The 24,763-nt window shown below is 43.2% G+C and overlaps 1 protein-coding gene across 1 annotated transcript in view; it reads left to right on the top strand.

Annotated features, from left to right (window-relative positions):
- METTL25 (methyltransferase like 25) overlaps positions 1–24,763 on the top strand; it is a 690,484-nt gene that overhangs the window by 657,147 nt on the left and 8,574 nt on the right. Inside the window, exon 11 of the mRNA XM_078674227.1 lies at positions 6,789–6,860. Coding sequence (XP_078530353.1) covers positions 6,789–6,860 — 72 coding nt within the window. The remainder of the gene's footprint in view (positions 1–6,788; positions 6,861–24,763) is intronic.

The following is a 24,763-nucleotide window of genomic DNA, read 5'->3' as shown; positions in this document are numbered from 1 at the left end:
CCAGGAAAGGAGGGTAGCAGGGCAGCAGTTCTTCCAGAGCAGCCGCCCAACAAAGTTGCAGTCCTTCAATAGCACAGCAGTCCTTCTTCCTGGCAGAGTATCCACGTATCAAAAAGGCAAGAAAATGCACACTTTATAAAAGTGGCATTTTCAGAATTTTAATTTAAAATCCTACTTCACCATGAATTAGGATTGTAAATTTGGATACCAGAGACACCAAACCTCATTCAGTCATATCTTCCCATTTGGAAATCTCACTTATAAAATGTAATAAGGCAATCCCAATGTTACCCAATGGGAGATATAGGCCTTGCAGTAGTGAAAAGGTAATGAAAGTGTTTTTCACTACCAGGACATGTAAAACTTAAAAGTAGATGTCCAACTTTTTAAACGCACTGCACCCTGCTGTTGGGCTGCTCATCGCCTACCTTAGGGGTGACTTGTAGGTATTAAAGAGGAAGGTTTGGGCCTGGTAAAGGGTTTATTTTGCCAGGTTGAAATGGCAGGTTAAACTCCACAAAATTAATTAAGTAATCTTTATTGTGTCACTTTTTAAAAATTAGTCCAAAAACCTCAAGGTAAAACAAAGTTTCATATATATTATGCCAATAATTGTAAAAGCACCAACATTAAAATAAAAAGTTTATGAGCCTGATATTTTGAGGTCAAAGATTTTAAAGGTTCTGAATGAAGACTTTAACTTGAGTGTATATATCATCAATTCATGTATAAGCCCTATTTTCCAATGTCTTCATGGCAATATCCACGATACTTACCAACTTGTCAAACTGTGCTAAGTCTATCGCTCTGTTGGTTCCAATACAATAGCTCCACGTTTCTTGGTCAGTTAAAATTCCCTGAGTTAAAGTCATCATCTCCAGTAAAGTGTGGTGTGCGGTTCAAGTTCCTGGCCAGCTGCCTAGGATATGGAGCATAGTTTCTCTCCCATACTCGCAAAACCTACAACTCATTGGGCTGTACTGGTTTAACCAGTTAGATCTATTCTAGTGTATATGCAGGACCATTAGTGTAGCATGAATTATTAAGTGCCTACAGTTTCTGCTAAAATACCTGTTTTAAATAAGGCTGCATCTTTGTAGTGTCAAAAGTGTTGGAAATTATGTAGGCGTAGGAAGCATCATGAATCTTCTTCAAGCCACTCTTTCTTGACAAGGATAGCACCTGTTTTTTAAGAACAGATTTAATGACCTGATGTGTAGCAGTCATTGCAGTTACTGTCTCCAGGTAGACAATTAGATAATTTGCCGCAGTTGTTGAGTGTGTTGCCTAAGGATTATTTGATGTCCCGATAATCTCCTGTAGAGCATTAATTAGAGTTCCCGGGTTGGCTGTGGCAACAGATATACTTAATAAAACAATGGTTTGAATTCTAGGTCCTACTTGCTCAGCCCAAACTCACTTCACAGCAGTGATTTCCGTGTGTAGTTCGGTAAGTTAAAAATTCTTCTGTAGGCTTTGAACTGTGCCGATCCTTAGTGGCTTGCTTCTGGCATTGGATATGGCTGCACAGTGTAGAAATTGAACAAGACAGGAGCTAAAACACAACCTTGTTTCAGGCCTCAAGTTGGTAGTATTCTGGGTGTGGTCATGTTCCCGTTTCCTGGCTTAACACAAACCCATGTGTCCGTATAGAGGTCGATAATACCTTTAAAAGAGTGCCAGGGATATCCCATTTTGCAAGCTTACACCATAGTTTATTTCGATCCACACCATCAAATGGAGCAGAGTAATCGATAAGCAGGCAAAATCAGGAGGTGAGAGGTGTGATGAACAAGGTAAGGTAGAGCAACTGTGTTATCTATAGCAGATGGTATTTGCCTGAAGTAGGTTTGACATAAATAAATTATGTTATCACCTGAAACCCGTGCCTCTATTCCATACATAAAGGGGCCGATTCCGATCCTGGAAAAACGCTGTACAAATCGTGGTATGGAGCGTTTTCCCCATACAACTCGTACTTGTAAGGAGGCCCCTACAACCTAGGAAGTACGATCCGTACAAATAGACGCACTCCATACAAATTGTAAAAAAGACCATACAACTCGTATATACAAGCGATTCCGATTCGGATTGCTCTGTACGCGACGTTCCCATGTATTCCTGGCAGCAGTTTACAACCCGGCAAGTACGATTCGTACAAACGACACTCCGTACGGCTCTTTTTTTACAAGAGCCAAAAAGTGCCGGAAAAACCTTGTACGCTCCGAAATCAGTACGAGACAGACCCCCCCATGTATGCGTCGTACACCCCATGAATACAGGGGTACGGTGCGTATGTACGGTGCATACGGATGACACGGAAAGTGGGGTACGGTGCGTACATACGCGATGAAGGGGTACTGGTCGTGTACGCACCGTACAAGCACCGTACCCCAAAATCGCCTGTGCGCGCACCGTACCCAAATATCGCGTATGTACGCACTGTACCCCAAAATCGCGTATGTACGCACCGTACCCCAAAATCGCCTGTGTATGCACCATACCCCAAAATCGCCTGTGTACGCACCGTACCCCAAAATCGCCTGTGTACGCACCATACCCCGAAATCACCTGTGTACGCACCGTACCCCAAAATCGCATATGTATGCACCGTACCCCAAAATTGCCTGTGTACGGACCGTACCCCAAAATCGCCTGTGTATGCACCGTACCCCAAAATCGCCTGTGTACGCACCGTACCCCAAAATCGCGTATGTACGCACCGTACCCCAAAATCGCGTACGTACGGTGCGTAAATGCGCAATGTTGGGGTACGCACCATACACACGCCTCGCATGTGGGGGGACCCCTGTATGCCTCATACCCCTATACGAACCGTACCCCGGTATGAGTCGTACCCCCAGAACGAGTCATACCAGGGTACGAGGCGTATAGGGGTTCGCTTCGTTGCCTGGTACGAGTCATTCCCCGTATACTGGCCATTTTCCATCCAAATCGTATGCTAACAACCCGGTACAAATCGTACTTGGCGGGTTGGACAGCCTTTTTACAAATTGTATGGTCTTTTTTACAAGTCCGTGTCGTACAGCTTTTCCCGATCCGATTTGTAAGGATCGGGCCGATCTGTATGTATTTTTCCGGTACGAATCGTACTACACGGGTTGGAAGGGACTTTTATAATTTGTATGGAGATAAAATACAAATCCTATTTGTATGGAAAATAAAAATCCAGGATCAGAATCGGCCCCAAAGTGTTTAGTGTAAGCTTTTGCCTCCACGTCTAACAGTGCCATAAGTTGGTAGTTTGATGGATCAGTGTTTGAGCCTTTTTTATGGATGGGATGTAGTATTAATCCTCTCCAGGAATTCGGAATTTGAGCAATTAATGCACATTGATAGTAGAGGGGAGTAACAAGGGTAACCCAGAAATCTATGGCTGTCCTTAATATGGATCCTGGTAGGCCGTTAGACCTTTGCGTCCCTTCCTCTCTGATGGTTTTCAAAATCTTGCTGACTGAGGTTTTGCTGAATGGGGTCGATACACTAATGAGACATTTTTGTGTAGGTTATCCAAGGTGTCGCACATACCTCCATCAGTCAGATTCAACCAAGAAGAGAATATTTTCCCAAATGGAACATTGTCGACAGTTCTTGTAAAGTCTGTATTGATTAATTGGGGCGACTTTATCTAGATGCCTATTTCATTTTGTTCATTGTATAGGTCCAAAACATACATAATCCATTTTTTCATAGGCACTACATTCACCCTTGTGTGGCCATATTGTGTAATTTGTTAATGTACTTCCAAAATGTAACCGAATTGTATAGACTTAGCAAAGTATGTAGGTGAATCCTTTCAGCTTCAAGGTATTTGGCCTTAGTTGACCACAGTAGCCTGCTATACATGTTTCTTAAGGCTCTTAGGGCCTGATTTGGATCTTGGCAGACAGGTTACTCCTTCACAACGGTGAGTGTTTTCCCATCCACCAAAATATAAATCCCATTATATCCTATGTGAATTATATTTTAGCGAACAGGATATCCGTCACCTTTGTGACGGTGTAACCCATTTAGCAAGATTTAACTCATCTTCCCGGAAGGTCTGTGAGCTTCAGGCCTTTTATTCCAAGCCTACTTATCTTAATATCTATCAGACAAATTAGTGCTTCGTACGAGAGCTCCCTTTCTTCGGAAAGTGGTCATTCCATTTCATATAGGCCAAACCATTACTCTTCCGACTTTTAACGCTCCGCCTCACTCCTCTAAGGAAGAGGAGTGACTTCGCAGTCCAGACCCAAAGAGAGGTTCCCTTTCTACTTTGACCACATGAAACGGTTCCAGGTGGACAATCAACTCTTCATGGGGTATGTTGAAGTGTAGAAAGGACAGGGGATCACTGAAAAAATATTGAATTAAAAAATATAGACTTACCAAAATATCGATGCCAAAATATAGAATGCAAAAATATCGGATTCCTATCTACAAACAGGTAAGTACAAAAATATCGAATCAAAAATATTGTTGTAAAAAATATAGTTAGTCAAAATATCGAATTTTTTTAAATGTCTTAAAAGTAATTTAAAATGAATGAAATAATAAATATAATTAACTAAAACATACTTAAAAATACTTAAATAACCTTAAAATTATTACAAAATTAATTTAAGTTATAAAAAAACATACAATTTTATTTTTTAATACATATATATATATATTAATATAATGTTAATAAAAAATATACAATATTTTTACCGTAGGATAGCGGGAGGGTAATAGTTACTATTACCACTCCAGTGAGTGCAACATTAGGGAAAATGTTGGATAGAGTAGGGGTAAAAATAACTATTCCCACTCCAGAGAGTGCAACAGTAGGGAAAGCGTTGGATAGCTTAGGGGTAAAATGTACTATTCCCACTCCAGAGAGTGCAACAGTAGGGAAAGCGTTGGATAGCGTAGGGGTAAAAATTACTATTCCCACTCCAGGGACTGCAACAGTAGGGAAAGTAATGATTTAATATATTAATAAAAATAATTTAAATATTAATACCAATAAAAAATTAATTAAACTTAATTACCAATTTAATATGATGTAATAATTAATCAATTAAAAATACAAATAAATATTAGTTATTGAAATTAATTACCTATTCATAATTAATTAACAACTAATTAATGTTCCATAACAAAAACTAATTAATAATAAAAAATAATACCAATTTATAATTAACAGTAAATTAATTATCAATACACAAAAAGTATATTTAATATGTAACTTATTACAATTAAATTACTTCCCACCCTATTCCCCTATAAACCCACAACCCGCTACAGAACTAATAATTAATCAATTAAAAATACAAATAAATATTAGGTATTGAAATTAATTACCTATTCATAATTAATTAACAAGTAATTAATGTTCAATAACAAAAACTAATTAAAAATACAAATTAATACCAATGCATAATTAACAGTAAATTAATTATCAATACACAAAAAGTATATTTAATATGTAACTAATTACAAATAAATTACTTCCCACCCTATTCCCCTATAAACCCACATCCCGCTACAGAACTAAAACGCAAAATTAAATAAAAAATAATTAGTAATTTCTAAAAATTAATATTTAATTTAATATAATTAAATTACTACCCACCCTATTAATATTTAATTTAATATAATTAAATTACTACCCACCCTATTCCCCAATAAACCCACAACCCGCTACAGAATTAAATCACGCAAAAATTAAATAACATAAAATTAATTACTTAGAATAAATTACAAAAATAATATACACTTTTCACACATATACTAACATACAAAAAACTATGAAAAATTCGATATAATTAAATATTCGATATTTTGACTTTCTTTATTTTAAAAATCGATATTAAATTACTTACCTTCAATTCGATATTTTTCACCACTATATTCTGTCCATTCTATATTTTGACTTCAATATTTTGTCCATTCAATATTCTGAATTCGATATTTTGTGTAGTTACCAGGACAGGCCATGTCAGAGCTGAAGCTGTAACAACTGCATTAGCTAGTGGGGTTCCAGTCCTGGATATCTGCCGGTCAGCAACGTGGGCAACATTGCACAAGTTCACCAAACATTACTGTCTGGACAGTCAGGTCTGTAGACATGCTCGTGTGAAATTTGTCTGGAGACCCACCTCCGGGGTGGTATTGTTTGGGTATCTGTTCTCAGGTAAGTAATCTGTAGCTAGAAGTTTCTTACAGACGAACAAGTTACTTACCATTGGTAACGCCCTATCTGGTAGAGACTCTATCTAGCCACAGATTCTTTACCGACCCACTCATCCGCCCCGCTATACAAACGTATTTCTAATAACAGGGCATTTCCCTTTGAGGGCCCTAGTTTTCCACACCAGTGGTCAGTGTACTTCATAGCTCAGTACTTCTGGTGTGGAAAGTCGCAAAAAATAACTGATGTCAACGCGCCTGGGTGGCTCCTATATAGGCACCGCGAATATCACTTTGGGCACGGACGACACCCCGCAGTGCTGAACGACACCACCTACCGGCACGCAGTAGTACTGCTCACAAAAAATTGTAGATGCAGTCTGATGCCTGGGGATAATTGTAAGGATAGGAATCTTCGGCTAGATAGACTCTCTACCAGATATGGCATTACTGAAGGTAAGTAACTTGGTCATCAGGGAGTATCCATTTTAAATATGTACATCCCACCCACTTCAGCTTCACATTGAACCTTTGAAATGATAAAGTAAGCATTTTGTATAAAAACAACCTCTCCAATACCAATACTGTATTTCGTTTCAAATCCTTTACAGCTGAGAGTTGTTCTGTCTCCTTGTATTGAGGCACTAATACTCCTCGACCGACTGTGCTACCTGAGAGAGCAGGTATGTTTACATACAAATTTTTGAAGGGTAAAAGGGTGATTATTCATACTAAATTTGTTGTTGTTCTTTTGCTTAATTTTTCAAGGCATGAATTGCAAACCATTTCTTAAAAGTTGTGTATCATAGATAAACATCTGAGATTTGTGTATATTGAGATTTGTTATTAAAAAATGTGTCAGGCATAGTCATAGAAATCTATGCAAGCAGTATATTCCCATGAGTAATCCTCATGTAATAAATTCTTTTTGCAGGTGTCACTTTGCACATATGTAGTATGTTTAGCTGCAATGCCTATTTGCACATTGAAAATTATTTTGCCCAGCAAGAAAATAGTTTTACTGATAACAAACGCCTTTGTCCTCTATCTCTATCAGCTAGTGGGACATTCCACTTCAATTCTGTTACAAAGTCACCCTTTTTGGCCTGTTCACCTCCATTTTTTTTTTAAACCTTTATTGTTCTAGACAGTCCTTCACGTATTCACACAGCATTTAGCCTACAACCCATAGGGCCGGCCGCAATGGTTGTTAGACAGGGAGTGTTGAGCAATGTGACACAGCCATTCAGCCGACAACCCGGGGGTCAGGCGGAGTAGTGTGAGGAGAACGCGTGGACACAGTATAGCATTGGGTACAACAAACTATTAGGTCCATACATTTTCCCATTTTCTGCAGTAAGTCTGGTTGGTTCGACATTGCGCCCATGACGCTTGTAACAGTCAGACAGCAATCTATGTCCACAGCGCGTGTGTATTGGCCTGTTGACCTCCATTTGTTGATGCTGAATGGAACTGGTGGCAGCTGACTCTGACTGTGACTGGGCTCTGCTAGGCAGGCCCAGGGCCAGTGCTATGTTAAACACAAACACATATATTGAGGTACACTTATGATAGGCATGACCTCCCCTATCAGTACGTAGTGGATAATAGGGCCAGGAGATAAAAACTACCTATACATCCCTCGTATATAATAGGGCATGGTATTTTAGAGGCCAGCATACCTTGGTGCACTGGTATGTGTGCACTGCTGATAGCCTGTGGTCACTTTAAAAGCAGCCCTGTGTTGCAGCACTGCTTTTAAGAATAAAATTCACTGCAGACTCGATTTTGATGGTATGGGCACTTTAAAAGTGATAATCTACCTTATTATAACTTTGTGGGTTCCCCCAATGTCTCCCCTAGTTGTTCCAGGGGTGGGGTGTCCTGCAACTATAAGCAGGGTCCCATAAAATAGGTTTTATAAACCCTAGTGAGTGGAAGCTGCCCCTTTTATTTTTTTTCCAGTGTAGGAAATTCGCTACAAATTTGACATTTGTTGTTTTGAGCACTGTGAAATAATAACCAAAATCCTTTTTGATTATTAGGAGCCTCCCAGGTCTCCCCTCGGTGTTTCAGAGGTGGGGGTTCTGTAATTATGAGCATGGGCTTTAGAAAAGTGGTTTTATAAACCCTGGTGAGGAAGAAATTACACATTTCATTTTTTCCCCTTGAAGATAGTTGGTCTCAGAGGCTAAGATGGCAATATGTTATGGACGCCTAACTATTACTGGGAAAGTGTAAAAAAAATCATTTAAAAACAGAATGGTATTGATAAATCCAGCATCTTGGCATTGGTGAAGTTATCATAACATGTACAGAAAATAAGTTATAAGACTTTCTTTTCTGTAAGCCAAACTCCGGCCTCTAGCAGTCTTCCCTGATTGGTCAGTCCCGAGGGGGTTAGCAGAGGCTAAAATGATGGAGAGAGGGCTGTGGGGTCACATGAATGCCAGAGCAGAGGGTTAGGGCATAAAGCCTCAGCTTCAAAGAAAGAACAGGTCAAAGCAAACCCTTGAACAAGGGCCACCACTCTCCCTGCCAGATGGGAGGCTTAAGGAAGGAATTTACAGATGTGAGTGGGGAGAGTTTATGGAAATATGCCATCCTTTGAGATTGGTTTAGTTAGATCTTGCTGCTCTGCTGATGTTTCAGCCATGATGGATTTTGAGAGAATAGTGATTTAGGGACAAGACTGTGCCACACTTTGGAGGAAGTTGTCATGCACCTCATTGGACAGGGGTGCTCCCCTGCTTGTCACCAGAGAACATTGGATAAATATGTGAGAAGTGCAGAGCCTCTCAGTTCTGCTGTCTGAAACTACAAGAAGGAGGGTTGTCCTGCTGGAATTCTGATCTGCTCCCAAGGGCCGCCTGCCTGGTGAAGACTGAGCCTGCTGCACTACCTGGGACTACAGCTCTGAGGACTTTGCCTTGCTCCAAAAAGAGTAAGGAGTGGACTCCTTGCAGCTACAGGTTAACAGAGCTTAACTGACCCTTCGCCAGCCAGAGTCCCCCTCTTGGAGTACAGCCAGTGATGTTTTAAGGGGCTGACTAAGTGTATTGTGGTAAGTGAAGTCCAGGCCTGACAAGGACTGTCTAGGAGATTCCACACCCTTGGATTTGTGCTATGGGCGCTTGGAACCCAACAGGAGAACTTCTGGAAGGATCTCCAGAGGTTTGGGAAATTGTTAGAAACTTTTGGGAAAAATGCTCCAGGACGTGACCAACCCAACCGCTACCTTCAACCGCGACTCAACCTGGATTCCAGGTTCGTCCTGTGGAAGAGGTCTGGAGATCCGACTTCCAGAGTTTTAGCGGGCGCTCCCTGAAAGTCAAACCGCTGAACACTCACCGAATCTGGACTGGTGAAGAGCAGCAAGGGCCCTTGGCAGAAAAAGCTCCAGAAAAGTTTCTAAGTCTGAAGGTAACATTTTGACCGAGGCCTACCACATGGGGTATCCAAGCAGGCCTCCATCGCAGTGAGCCTCAAACTTTGACTTTGTCCTGGTCAAGAGCGATTAGATGTCCAGAATTGTCGCTATTGGTTTCTAAGCACTAGAAAGTGTTTATTCTTTACAGATTCATATCTCTGGATCCCTACATTGGATTTTCATGGTTTTGATGTCATTTCAAAGATAATAATAGTTCCTATTGTTATAAATTGGTGTGGGATTTTGATTGTGTGTTGTGTCTTACTTATTCACTATAAGGGTATTTTTAAATGCTTTACATGCCTGTCTCCTAAGTTAAGCCGTATTGCTCGGTATAAACTACCAAGGGTTAAGCGTGGAACAAATTTATAGAGACCCATATGTGACCCAGTACCGTGTTGGTGACCTTGTTGCCGGTGGTAGGTGCCTAACTATCACTCCCTATAACCAACTTCCAACACATTCCCACCATCAAAATACTAGCACTGCAACATTTTTATGGAGCAGATTTACTTTTTGTTTTTTTTTCCTTGTGCATCATATTTTCATATTTTTATTGAAGATTTTTTCCCTTTTTTACATGCAGGGCACGGCAAAATGTTACATCAGATCTCAATATAAAGCATTTCATTGATTCTTCTTTGTTAAAAAAATAAGTCACAATAAAGTCATAGGGGAAAGCAATTAACATACTACAAATCTTTCCAATACATGGAAAAAGAAAAAAAAGAGAATACCAAACAGCCAAAGGGGACCAATATCTGAAACACACTTATATATATTCCACTAGGCAGTAAGCAAGTGCAATACTACAATTTCAGTCCATATTCCCTTCTTTCCATCGCGTAATGGGACCCCAAATTTGCTTGCCAAGCTTCCTACCTTTTTTCCCCTTCCTTGCATATATCTCAGTCTCCAAATTATATACTGCTAATAGTTTAGCCAACCAATAATGGAATGAAGGGGGTAAAGGGTCTAACCATGTAGATGCTATACAAAGTCTCATAACTGACAAAGCTACAAACAAAAATTCCCCCCCACCCTGCATTTGCCCCTCATCCTCATTTACTCCCAGAAGAATTATCGAAGGGGTTAGGAGAATTTCAGTTCCTATTACCTTATTTATAAATTCCTCTATATCTTTTTTGAGCAGTTGCAAGTGAGGGCATGTTGCAAACACATGTATCAAATCTGCCTCCAAACTTCCACACCTAAAACAACTAATCCCTGTTGTGGCTCACCACTGAGCTATCTTTGCAGGGGTATAGTATAAATGGTATATAGTTTTATAGTGTTGTGCCTGGAGAGGAGCCGAGCATAGCAGCGTATATCCCTTTTCTAAAGATATGTAGAAGCTTTCCCTCTTGATATCCAAACTATTTTTCCATTTGTCTGCCCATTTTTCCATATCATCCTGCTTCGAAATTATCAATTCAGCATAAAATCTCTTTATTGTACAATCCTCCCCTGCTTGAATCACTTCCATAATAGGATTTTTGCTGAAGCCCGCCGGTCCTCCCTTCTTTTTATACAAAGAGCTCCTCATTTGTAAATATTTATAAAATTGTCTAGTATCTAACAGAAACTTTGTCTGTAGTTCAGAAAACTGGTAGACCCCTTGTTCCCCCAGGACATCCCCTACCCTTCTGACTCCCTTCCTTTCCCACTCTGCAAAAATAGGGTCAGCGAATACCTCCTCTGGGAGACTTGGATTATCTTTCAGTCTGGTATAAAAGTTATATTTCCCCAGCCCATATCTTTTTGAAAAAGCTTTCCAAACTGTATAAGCTGCAATGAGGGTCTTAAACTGAGTCCTTTTATAATAGCAAGTCTAGGTATGTTTCAGGAACACATTCTCTGCTTCTACTCCTAATACTAGTCCATATATGGCCAATGAACCAAACTCAGTCCAGCCTTCAGTCTCTCCCCCCCCACTAAGCCTACCATATATTGTAAAGCTGCTGCCCAATAATATAGTTTTAACTCTGGCAGTGCCCACCCTCCCCTATCCCGTGGCAATGTCATAAACCTAAGTGCCCTCCTGGTCTTCCCCTTTGACCAGATAAATCTATTAATCATGTGTTCGATGTTCTTAAATAACTTGGCCGCAAATAATAAGGGTATTGCTCTAAAAAAGTATAAAAACTTAGGTAAGACCAACATCTTAACTATGTTCGTCCGCCCCACAATTGAAAGATGTAGATTGTCTAACCTATCTAAGTCCTTCCGCACTTTATTAATTAAAGGTGTTATATTCTTTTCTACCAAGCTATCTAGATCAGCCGAGATAGTCACCCCTAAGTATGTTCCTGCCTGTACCACTCGGCTATCAGTACAGATAGCATGACAATTTTTAATAATCTGCGTCTTGGCTGTGTTCAATTTATAGCCCGAGATTTGCCCAAACCTCAATGCCTCTATTTCAACTTGCGCTATAGCCTCCGTAGGGGTCGGTGTAATCACTGCCACGTCATCGGCGTATGCTAAAATCTTACAATAGCCAAGACGTGTAGGCAATGGTGTTATTAGGTCACACATCTCTATTCTGCGGATCAATGGATCCATATACATTGCGAATAGAAGCGGTGAGCAGGGGCGCCCTTGTCTCGTGCCTCTTCTTATCCGAAATTGTCCCGTAGACCCTGCATTCACTCTTACAGAAGCCACTGGATCAATATATAGTGCCTGGATCGCTTTAACAAATCGCTTTTTGACACCTGATCTTTCCATTACTAACCAGAGGTAGTCCCAGGAGACCCGATCAAATGCCTTTTCCGCATCTAACAGCATAACCGCCATCGGGTCTCCTGGGACTGCTGTGGCATCAAATAGGGTTATCACCTTGCGTGTGTGATGGGTGGTGCCCCTTCCAAGTATAAAGCCATGTTGATTGCTGCTCACAATTTTATCGATTACCCCGGCATATCTTGTTGCCAGAGCTTTAGAGAATACCTTAGTATCCGAATTCATCAAAGTGATGGGCCTGTACGAGCCTGGTTCTTCCGGAGGTTTCCCTTTTTTCAAGATTATCACTATTTCCGCGGCCCCCCATGATCCAGGAATAGATTCACTAGTCTGTGCCTGCTGCATTGTCTTAATTATATCCCCTTCTAGACTATTCCAGAATACTTTATAAAACTCAATTGGAATCTGGTCGGGGCCCGATGCTTTCCCTGAAGGGAGGTTTAAGATCGCATCCTTAATCTCTTCTAGCTGCAAATCCTCTTCCAGGCCTTCTGCATCCATCTCTGTTAGCTTAATTACTGGGATCTCCTGCAAGTAATCTCTAATTGCCCGGATATCTCCCCTCACTGGTTCGTCATACAATTTCTCATAAAAGGTTCTAAAAACCTCCCTTATTTCCTCTGAGTCTGTATGAGTCCTGCCCGAAATATCCCTGATCTCTCTCACCGTGCTTGACGCTTCTTGTTGCCTAGCTCTTATAGCCAAAGTCCTCCCTACTGTTTCACTAAACTCATGGCATCTCTCTCTTTTTGTCGTGTATATTTTCGCAGCTTTTCTGGTGATATCTCCCTCTGCCTCCCCTTTGGCTCTCGTAAGTTCTATCATAGCAGTATCTAATGGGGTTCCAGTCATGACACATTTCTCCAGCTCCTCCTCAGCTTTAAGTACTGCCCCCGCTAATTCTATATTCTGCAGCACTTCCTGCTTTCCTTTAGAAGAGTTAAAGCTCAACGTCTCCCCCCTAACTCCTGCCTTAAAAGCATCCCAGACGATCCCTGTGGCAGCACTACCCCTGTTAGTCTCGAAGAATTCCCTAATCCATTTTTTCATATGTTCCACATATTTATCTTCTTGTAAAAGCCCTCTTTCAAAAGTCCACGTTCTTTGCTGTCTGATGTTTATTGACTTAGTTATTGTAAGTATAAGGGGGTTATGATCACTGAGGATCCGTGGAAGTCTTTCTATCTTCGAGTCAGAGAGAACTATACTTGAAACAAAAAAAAATCCAGTCTTACACAGATTTGGTGCGGAGCAGAATAATATGTAAATCCCTTATTATCTGTCCTTTTTTTCCCCCAAACAACTGATAGAGCATTATTTGCTACTAGTTTTTGTAGCGCCTGATTTACTCTCCTATTCCTACCATGATATTTACCAAATGAACCCAATCCCAATCCATCGGCCCCATTAGTATTAAGATCCCCTGCCAAGATGATTTTAGGAGCCCAAGTAGCTAATTCCACATCCAAAAACTGGAAGATCTCAGGGTCGTCCTCAGTTGACCCATATACTGTTACTAACGTGGTCCATTCCCCATCTATCATACACTCAATCATTGCCCATCTCCCCATTGATCCTGTGCCTTCCTTCTTGTTGGCAAATTTTTAGTTTTTGTTAATATAGCTACCCCCCTCTTTTTGACAGCCTGCCTCGAGTTTACCAATACATGAAAGCCCAACTGGTTCAAAAAGTATTCTTGTGAGACCATAACGTGTGTTTCCTGTAAAAAAATAAAATCAACATTCATTTGTCTTAATGCAACTGAAACCTTTGACCTTTTTTGGACATCATTTAAACCACAAACATTCCATGTTACATATCTAGTCCCCATATATAATTCTTAAAGTTTTACGATCTATGCTCATATTTTTAATAACCAAATTTATTTTCGCTTTTCCCCTAATTTTTAATTCATTTGCTTTATACCATCCCCCAGCTAGTGCCTTCCTTCTTTCAGATCCCAAGCGCTTGTTCCAGTCCCCCTTCCCTTCCATCGCTTCTCCTGTGCAAAATTCCAGCTTTTGCTGCCATGCCATGCCCTGCATTCCCCCCTCCCCTTTCCCCCCTGTGCCCCCCCCCCTTACTGGCAAATAGGTCAATCCTGACCTATATCTGACAGCCGAACCCCCCTAGAAAGCTTCTCCCACCCGCTCTCCACTATCCCTTTCTTAGTCCTGCATACATAAAGTGTGCTGATCCCTCCAGTTCCCTTCCTTCATTATTGCTATGTCATATGCGCTGTCTGTCTTATAGCTGCAACCCGGTCGCTTTGTGTCTTTCCTTCCCTTTGTGCCTTCCCTTCTCTTAGGAAGGTGAGGTACTCCTGTGCCACTATTTCAGAGTAAAATACTCTGAACTGACCATTAAATCCAACCTTGAGACGACAGGGAAACAACAAATATACCTCACATCCTACATTTTGAAAGGGTGTTATTAGCTGCCTCATGCGCCACCTTCTCTCCACAGTAGTATGGCAAAAGTCCGGACGAGCAAAAAAGATTATGTCCTTGTATGATCTCTTGGCCACTGGCTTTGCCTTACTAATTACTTCCTCCCTTAACAGAAAATTCCCCACATACACCAGTATAGCCCTTGGTTTAGAGCCTGCATTGTTCTTTCTCTGAGTCAAAGGAAAGCGATGCGCTCGCTGCACCTCCTTATCCCAATCCCACTTATCCATCTCTGGGAAAGCCCCTTTCAACAGATCAACCACAAAGGCACGCACGTCCCCACCCTCCTTCCCTTCCTCAATTCCCAGTAGCCTTATGTTGTTACGTCTTTGTCTGTTCTCGAAGTCTTCAAGCTTCCAAAGAACGTCTGATGAGGTCTTTTCTTGCTCTTGTCTATACTCCTGTAATTTCACTACTTCATCCTCCATTTTTCCTGTCCTCTCTTCCACCTCCTCCAGTCTGCCAGACACTTCCGCATACATTTTGTTAACTTTACGTAGAGACCCTTGAATTTTCTTATTTGCATGCTTAGCTCTCCGACTTTCAAGCCGAGCCTCCCCCTGCATTTGCTTCAGGGTTGAAAACAAAAGATCAAAGCTAGTTGCATAATCTCCCTTCTGAACCTGGGCCTGTGGCTGATCCTGACTTGCCTGGCTTGCTTGCTGGGGACCGCAAACTACTCCCTCCTGACACGACTGGGAAGTAGCTGCATAGTCCAAATCCAATCTCTTAGCTACCCCTGTTTGCATTATGTTCCCGAGTTTCTTGGCTCTCCTGCGAGACCTTCCTTTGGCTCTATTTGATTTAGATACTGGATTTCGCTTCAGTGCGGTGTTGTGCTCTATCTCTAACTCTGACTCTGAAGTATCCATCTCTGACTCCTCCGAGCAGCTCTCTGTTGATGGTGATAGACCGGTTGACAAATCATCACTGAAATCTGAATCATCGTCCTCTTCTTCGTTATCCTCATTGTCCTCTCTATCCTCATCGTTACCGGTGAAAAAGCAGTCATCACTAGGTGAGCCAGCGGCAGATAGGGGTATATAGTTTTTTCTACTCTCATCTCCCTCCTTCGCCTCTCCCATATCCTTGGTTTGATCATTGACTGGGCTTTTATAAGCTGCCTCGCCAGTGTTTTCCGTACTGCAGCCTTTAACTTTACTGGATCCATCTGCTAACTCCGTGTTTAATAGAGCAGCCCCCAGTGCTTCATTATTGCCCAGTGACAGCTGCGCTTGCTGGACCATCAAGATGCCATCGCTCAGCTGGTTACTCGCCTCTTGTGCCTTGCCCGTCTGGAGTTGCTGCACATTTTGATCATTTACTGACACTTGAAAAACAGACACGGCCTCTGAAGCATCTGCTACCATATCCACCTGCGAGACTGTTTCCCCCTCCATAATAACAGTCCCGATACTTATCAGGTTGGAATCGGCCATCTGCTCCACGACTGTGTCTCTGAGCTGCGTCTTATTAATTAAAGTACTCTCAAGACCGGGAGTGACCATCCTGTTCACACCCCCTCCCTCTCGAGTCTGTTGCATCAAAGCTACTGCTGCTGCTTCTCCTACTGCCTCCTCACCTCGTAAACCAACGCCGTCATTTTTGTCATCCGACTGCGCCGGGCGCTCACCTCCATGATTGAGCTGTATCACATCTGTTTCCCCGGGCTGTGTCCCGCTTAGTTCAGTGACGTCAGTCTCAACCTCCTGACGCGCGGCATTCCCTACAATGGACAGCGAGCTCAGCTGCTCTGTAACACCAGTTGGCCCGGCAACGTCCGAGGTCGTCGGCGCCGACACAGGCGCGGGCGTTTTCTCTGTTCTCGCCGCTGGAAATGACTCAAACCTTGTGGGCTGCCGCAGGTTGACTACCCTCGAGGACTCAAAGCCGATATCCATACTCTTGAGGGGCTTTTTCCCAGGTAACTCCTTCTTGTTTTTTTCGGCTTCTCTGATCTGTTTTCTTCTGTCAGCTGCCGATAGCCTCTCCTCTTCGCGTAGTCTGGCAGCCTCCCTTCGTGCTTGCGCTCTGTGTCGGCCCTTTAATCTCAGGTTTGCCGCCGGAATATCCGAGTCACTCGCTGGTCGATCTTCATCTTCTTCTCTCCTGATTGTGTCTTTGATTGCTCTTTGTACCTTCGGGGCCATAACCCGCTTGATAATGTCCAAGCCCGAGTAGAAACGTCGGAGTGTCTCCGTAATCACCAGCCCGGCTATCCGCCAGATAACTCTTGTGTCGTCTTTATTAAGGCTATATACGTGAGCTGGGGGCCACTCCGCCTGAGAAAGCCAGCTGATATAGTTCTCAAGCATCACTCTGCGCGGGTCGGCTGTAACTGTCTTTCTCCTGCATTCAATATTCAATATTCACTGTGCTGCATACTTTTACAAATGTTTCTAAGGAGAGGGTCTATGGCGTCTCAGGTCTAATTAAGCCAAGGATCAGCACGACAATACATCACGATGGGAGAGTAGGTTTGGAGCTGCTACCTCCTACGGTCTGTCGGTGGCCATCTTGCCTCTCCCGTGCATCATATGGAGCAGATTTACAAGTGCTGGGAATGCACACAAAAATACCCACTAAATCCTGTGTTCAATACATTTTGCATGACGCCCTGCGTAGCACTCTCTTTTTCGTTCCCCTAATCCTAAATACCTTTGTCTCAAATATTCTGTATTTCAAGACTTCATTAGAAGCATGTACCCTTTCAAATCCAGACTGAACCTGAAGAATTATGCCATCAGACCTTTACATATTTTAGCGGAACCTTCATACACAAATAAATGAGGACTGAAAATTTGCTCTGTCAAATGGAATCAGTTTTTGGTTTCGCTGAAGAGTGCTTTAGCTCTTATGCTATCGCAATTCATGTTCAACAAAAGAGAGTTTATGCAAATGCATGCGCAAATTGAATCAATGGCTTCTGCTGGGTTTTTATTGAAGTTTGTTAGGATATAGTTGAAGAGAGCTTTAGCCCTCATGGCTTAATGCAAGTACAATAAGTATTCTAAGGACAGTGTTTTTTTATTTAAATTTGAAATTGAAGTCTAAAAATTAAGTTGATGTCATCAGATTTATTTTTGGGAGCAGTGCAGGTGCATCAATATAAAATGCACAGAGTGTTGCATCAATTGAATGTAGAAAAGCTCCAACTTTCCCATTAAAATGTTGATTTTTCCAGTATTTTGGATGCAAATTAAATAAAATATCCTTTGTGTGTTTATGCTTGCTTCTGCATTTTTGTGTATTATTTTGCAGTTTGAATCATCAAAAATACTTTGTCCAGGGCCCCAGCATTGCAGTAATGACTCAGTAGGGGTCTGGGGTTTCCAAAAATAGTTCGGTGGTGGCTCCTGGGATCAAGAAAAGATTAACACAGGGTCCACTGAGATAAAAAGATAAAGAAATCTTGCTCTAGGCTACCCTTCAGAGCAGGGGATCTGTTCCTGTTCCAGTAGCTCTGACCCAGACAACTGACCGCGCAGCTCCACAGGCTCTGCCACTTAAGGCAAAGCTGCAACTTCTAGTATGCTATTTCCCATTCATCTAGGCAACAGCTTTCCAAACTGTGTGGCGCGACACGTTACTGTGTCGCAACCCACACGTAGGTGTGTCGCGTGACGCGATGACGAGATGACGTCTGCCGGCCGGCCGATATTAGGGGAATGTGACTCGAGCCCCCTCAGTGATCACAACATGGACGCGACGTGCAAGGCGGAAGGCGGAGCAGCTGCAGAGCGGAGCCTCGTGGACAGGAGCTCCAGTGAGTATTGACCCCCCCCCTCCGGGAGTGCTACGGCTCGGCTCACGTCCCTGAGCGCGCGGCCTTGCTGGGACACCGTGATTTTGGAGCCACCTCTACCCCACCATCTCAGGCACTCGGTTGGTAAGTACTGAGGCTTAGACCATTTTGGGGCACTTTCAAATCGCTAAATCTCTGTATTTTGCACGTTTTTGCATATGTACATTTCATCAACGCCACAAATGGGTATTAGAGTAAATAAATAGCTCAGTGAGTTGTGGCGCCCACCGCGGCGCCGAGGGCAACCTGCAGTTTTGAGTGAAAGGCGAGTCGAGCCAGCCTTTCACCTTTATATGCCTGCTCGATAGTGTATGGTCGTAAATACAAGACAACAGCCCCGCTTCGAGTGACCCCTCTCAGATCTCGGCGCGCCCACCCAACCTAAAATCTTCCTTTTTCCTTTTTTACTGGCACCTGCTCTTATGAGACTAGATAACATTTTGTAAATATTTCACATTCTGTGTTAATCACTTGACACATTCTTCTATAATCTATTCACTCATCTTTAAACCAGACGCCCTATAATCTCAGGAATTAGCTTTATGTGCACTGCTGTAAACTATGCTGGGCTTAGACGCCAATTAACATCCCTCGTGTGAGTCTCCAAGTTTATTACATTAAAATTATGTGTACGACCTTAAATTTCGGAATTTGCCTTATTACTTGTCACTAAGGACGTCCGCTGAATTTCAAACAGTAAACTGCTTCTAAATCCACATTTTATTCAAATATTGAGTCGCACATCCCTTTTGCCTTCAGCTCCTAATGAAAATTGAGAGATAATCTTCATTTTGTATCTATATATTGCACAGCTTTCCAAACTTTTCATGTTGGTGACACAGCCTTTTATGAAAAAATTCCGATGGGCACGGTAACGCGAGCGCAGCGAGCGAGCCCGAACCACCTAATAGCGGTTCGGGGGGTTCCTCCCCCTGAGACATTTTTGAAAAAGTAGTGGGCAAATGGTGCATTTCCAAGCAAATTTGAGAAAGCAGGAAGGTTAATAAAGCAATTGTTAATCTGGTCTAACAAAGCCAGTGACTGGCAAAACTGAGTGTAAGCAAGGTTAGGTTTGTGCATGAAACAAGATTATAATCATGCACACATTGACACATGCCCCAGTGATTTACGGCACAAAAAGGGCAGGTGTACAACCTGCCAACCCTTTCAACCACGTGCAAAGTACACCTGCTGCCTTGCTGAATATGACTTATATAAAAATCTGTTCCGGAAGGGGGAATTATGAGTGATAAAACAATCATGCAACTTATCAACCGGTCTCTGCGCATTGAACTCAGGTGGGACCGCTTTCCTCCGTGCAGCACGCCAAAAGGCAACAGAAAACAAGACGAGTCATGTGTTTTCCATTCAGCACTTTGAGCTAAAATTAACTGCATATAAGAGAGAAGGACAAATACATATATGTCATAGAAATTGGAAATATCGAAATGTATGGGGACACAACATATCGCACGAAAACCGTTCATTGTTTTTTTTTAAATGTATGATATGTAATATAACAAACATACATTCCAAAAACATGATGTCCTTTATGAGTAACAATTTTTAAATATGTGCAAGAGTGAAAAATTTTGAATAAAAACAACAGCACTTACTATTTTATTGAGATGAATGAAGTGGATAAGATTAACACAGCTGCTCAATATTTGGTGGAAAATAAGATAAAGACACTGATGCAATCATAGTCTTGGATTTCAGCATTTGGAAAGTAATGATGAATGTTGTCTCCGAGCAATGTTAAATGGTCAACAATCAGCAGGGTGATATCACATTTCAGCCGGCACTCAGCTGTTTTGGAAAACATTTCAACATTTCCTCCATTCACTTTGCTTTTCCATATTGCTCTTTTGTCTCTCATAGCACAAGAATTACAAAATGTGAATAAAAATAACAGCACTTGTCTTACTCTTTCAATGAGATATATGAGGCTGATAGGATGAACAGAGCTGGTCAATATTTGGTTGAATATTTGATAAAGACACTCGCATTTCATCATCAAGCATTTTCAAGCATCCACGTTTCAGTGTCTTTAAGTTTGTCATTGCTGAAAAGGATACTTCACAAATGTATGTAGTAGAAAACTGCAAGAGAATTTTTTACGCTTTTTTACCTAGGTTTGGGTGCATTTTTGTAACACAAATCCAAAAGCTGTCTAAATCACCCTCTGAATGCATCATGAACATACTTCGATAATTTTTTATTTCAGCTAATCCTTCTTCTTCAGTAAGAGAGAAGTTCCCAGGTGCAACTGAAAGGAATGGATTTCTGATCAAATCATAGTCTTGGATTGCAACATTTGGAAAGTAATGACAAATTTTCTCTCCAAGCAATGTTAAATGGTCAACAATCAGCGGGCTGATATCACATTTCATCTGGCACTCATCTGTTTTGGAAAACATTTCAAAACTGCCTTCTTTCACTTTCCTTTCCCCAATTTGTATTTTGTCTCTCAAACCACAAATTTTATCTACTGCTGTTAAGATATTTTCTCCTTTTCCTTGCATACTGGTGTTATTTTATTCAAATGTTCAAATATGTCACCAAGATATGCCAATTTTGTGCACCAAAGTTTGTTTTGAATTAGAGCGCAGAATTTGTGCTGCTTATTGTCCTCAAAAAGTTTAAGCATCATGTCACGTAATTTGTATACACGACAAAGCACACGACCTCTTGAGAGCCAACGAACGTCTGTGTGCAGTAGGAGCTTTTTGAACCTTGCCCCCATTTGTTCACAAATGTGAGCAAATATTCTTGATTTAAGAGGTCAACTTTTATTGTAATTCACCATTTGAATCACTTTGTCCATAACTTCCTTTAATTAATTCCCAATGGTTTGCGCGACTAGTGCCTCGCGATGTAAAAAGCAATGTTAAATATGATAGTTTCATTTTCTTTCTTTGCTAAAGCTATAAAACCTTTTGTTGAGCCAACCATTGACGGTGCACCATCCGTGCATATCCCAACACAATTTAACCAGCGTAAATTATTTTCCATCATGAAGCAATCTAAAGTTTGAAATATAGCCTCACCTCTAGTTCTCAATGGAAGTTCTAGGCAACACAGGAATTGCTCAATAATTTTGTCAGTATGAATGAAACGTATACAAACCAGTAATTGAGCTAACCCACTGACATCTATTGATTCATCTAGTGGCAATGTAAAGATCATATTGTCGTCTTGAAAAATATCCTTCATTTGCAGCTTAACGTTAGCAGACATATCTTGAATCCGTCTTCCAATTGTGTTGTCTGCCAAAGGGATTTTATTAACTCCAATCTCAAAGTCTTGCCCAAACATTGTTCGAACAATAGCACAGCAAGATTGCCTTATGGTGGTTTTGGCAACAGTGTGTGGTTCCTTGTTTTTGGCAATTATTTGAGCAACCAAGTAACTTGCCTTTTGTGCTTTCTCTGATGTCTTCATTTGCTATGTGAATGATGCAGACTGCTTCCTTAAAGATTTTGCAAGCTCAATAAATATTCTACTCGTTTTTCTGACAAATGGCTGTGTTTTGTGGTAAAATGGCATTTTAATTTATTTGGTACCATACTTTCATTTGCCAGTATTTCCCCACCAACTAAACACTGGGGACAAGGATGGTTTTCATTACCAGAAAATGTGAACCCCAGTTCCATATAAGCTTTATTATATAAAAGGGGATTGGCGAATTTCCCTTTAGACTTCTTACGTACTGAGAAAGATTGTTCAGTTGATTCTTGGGTACTCTACTCAATAGCTGCTACATTTTATTCTTCGCAAACGTCATCGTCACCAGCTTTTCGCTTCCGAATAATAAACTTATCCATTTTGAGTTTCCGTTTGCCCGATGGTGCAAGGTGATTGTGCATGGGCGCTTTATTTTTTAAAAATCAACTACAAAGAAATTGGCAATAAGGAGAAATCAGGCTGTGATCTGTTCTGCTTAATTGGTTGCAAAGTCTGCGTTTTAAAATATATCATGGGGTTAAGGCACAGCTTTCCAAACTGTGTGGCACAGGTTGCTTGGGCTGGAGGGGAGTAATACCTGCCTCTCATTGCCCCTTTTGGCCACCGCTCAGATTCCTGGCACAAAAGGACTTCCAGGGCAGTAATAATATAACTGCATACCACAGCACATTCTAGGGTTGTATTTGGGCTCCAACGTGGTAACACGACCGAGGCAATGCCGTGGACCTAAGAACAATTCACAATGCATGCCCTAGTCATCAGGGCAGGACGGGGGGAGAGAGAGGGAGAGAGAGAGAGAGAGAATGTGTGTGGCGGGTGAGAGAGAGAGAGAACTACACAGAGAGAATGGGAGCTCAGAAGAGTGAAAGCCACTGACAGGCAGAGGTACACATCTGCAGTCGCCTCTAAAGTCTTGCCCCATTCTTGTTCAGATAACATGCCTAAACACTTCTCTTGCCGGTGCAAAGCATGAACTTGTGGATCAGTGGTAGCATGACCTGACCTGACTCTGGTCGGGGACGGTCGCTCCACCCGCCGCGCAGCTCTCCTTGAGGGCGCCCGGTGTCCCTGCCTGCCGTTTCTGCCCGTTACCTGTGCTTGCTGCTCCTCTGGTTCCTGCTCCTATTCACCTTCGCCATCTCCTCGCCCTTCTCTGCCCGCTACCTGTGCTTGCTGCTCCTCTGGTTCCTGCTCCTGTTCACCTTCGCCGTCTCCTCGCCCTTCTCTGCCCGCTACCGTGCCTGCCGCTTCCCTAGTTCCTGCTCCTGTTCACCTTCGCCGTCTTCTCGCCCTTCTCTGCCCGCTACCTGTGCTTGCCGCTTCGCCACCTTTTGCCGTCTTCCCGCCCTCCCCGCTCCCCGCCGCTGCTCCCCTGCGGCCCGCCCCCCCTCTTGCCTTCTCTACCTGATCCCCTCCCCTCCCCGCGCCACCCCGCTCCCACCCCCCAGCTGCTCCTCCCTCCCACTCAGCCCCCCCCACTACGCCATGCGCGCCGATTGTGCGCCGAAGGCGCGCCAAAGGCAAGCCCGTCTGCGCCTGGACCGCGCCCAGTGCCAGGACCCCTGGACCCCGCAGATGCCATCCCACCCGCCGGACTTACGACGCCGCCATCCTCAACGCACTCAACACCGGCCGGACCCCCGGCTGCCACCGAGCCACCCCAGGACGCACCCACGGACCCTTCACCTGCCAATCCTGCAAGTTCTCCTGCATCCGGACCTGCACCGCATCCGCCAAGACGAGCACCAGCAGCAACCACCTGAAGTGCATCCTGCTCAACACCCGCTCCGTCCACAGACACGCCGTGGAACTCTGGAACCTCCTCGACACCACATCTCCAGATGTCGCCTTCCTAACGGAAACATGGTTGAACGCCTCCTCAGCCCCACGCTGTTCAACATCTACATGAGCCCCCTTGCGGCCATCGCACGCCAACACAACCTCAACATCATCTCCTACGCCGACGACACCCAGCTGATCCTCTCCCTCACCAACGACCCCGCCACCGCCAGAACTAACCTACACGAAGGGATGAAAGACGTAGCCGAGTGGATGATGAACAGCCGCCTGAAACTGAACTCAGATAAGACGGAAGTCCTCATCCTGGGACCCTCACCCTCCGCCTGGGATGACTCCTGGTGGCCCCCTGCCCTGGGCAGCGCACCCAAGCCCACAGACCACGCACGCAACCTGGGCTTCATCCTGGACTCCTCCCTCTCCATGACCAGACAAGTCAACGCCGTCTCCTCGTCATGCTTCAACATCCTCCGCATGCTACGTAAGATCTTCCGGTGGATCCCCACCGAAACCAGGAAGACGGTCACCAGGCCCTCGTCACCAGCCGACTGGACTACGGCAACACCCTCTATGCCGGAACGACAGCCAAACTTCAGAAGAGACTCCAGCGCATCCAGAACGCCTCAGCACGCCTCATCCTGGACATCCCCCGACACAGCCACATCTCCGAACACCTGAGAAACCTGCACTGGCTCCCCGTCAGCAAGAGAATCACGTTCAGACTCCTCACCCACGCACACAAAGCGCTCCACAACCAAGGCCCAAGATACCTCAACGACCGTCTGACCTTCTACACACCCACCCACCAGCTACGATCGACCAGCCACGCCCTCGCCGCCGTTCCCCGCATCCGAAGGGTCACAACGGGAGGAAGATCCTTCTCCTACCTGG

This window comes from Lissotriton helveticus, chromosome 1_1 (genome assembly GCF_964261635.1).
Source record: "Lissotriton helveticus chromosome 1_1, aLisHel1.1, whole genome shotgun sequence".
Classification (NCBI taxonomy): domain Eukaryota; kingdom Metazoa; phylum Chordata; class Amphibia; order Caudata; family Salamandridae; genus Lissotriton; species Lissotriton helveticus.
This window is presented reverse-complemented; position numbering and strand designations above follow the sequence as displayed.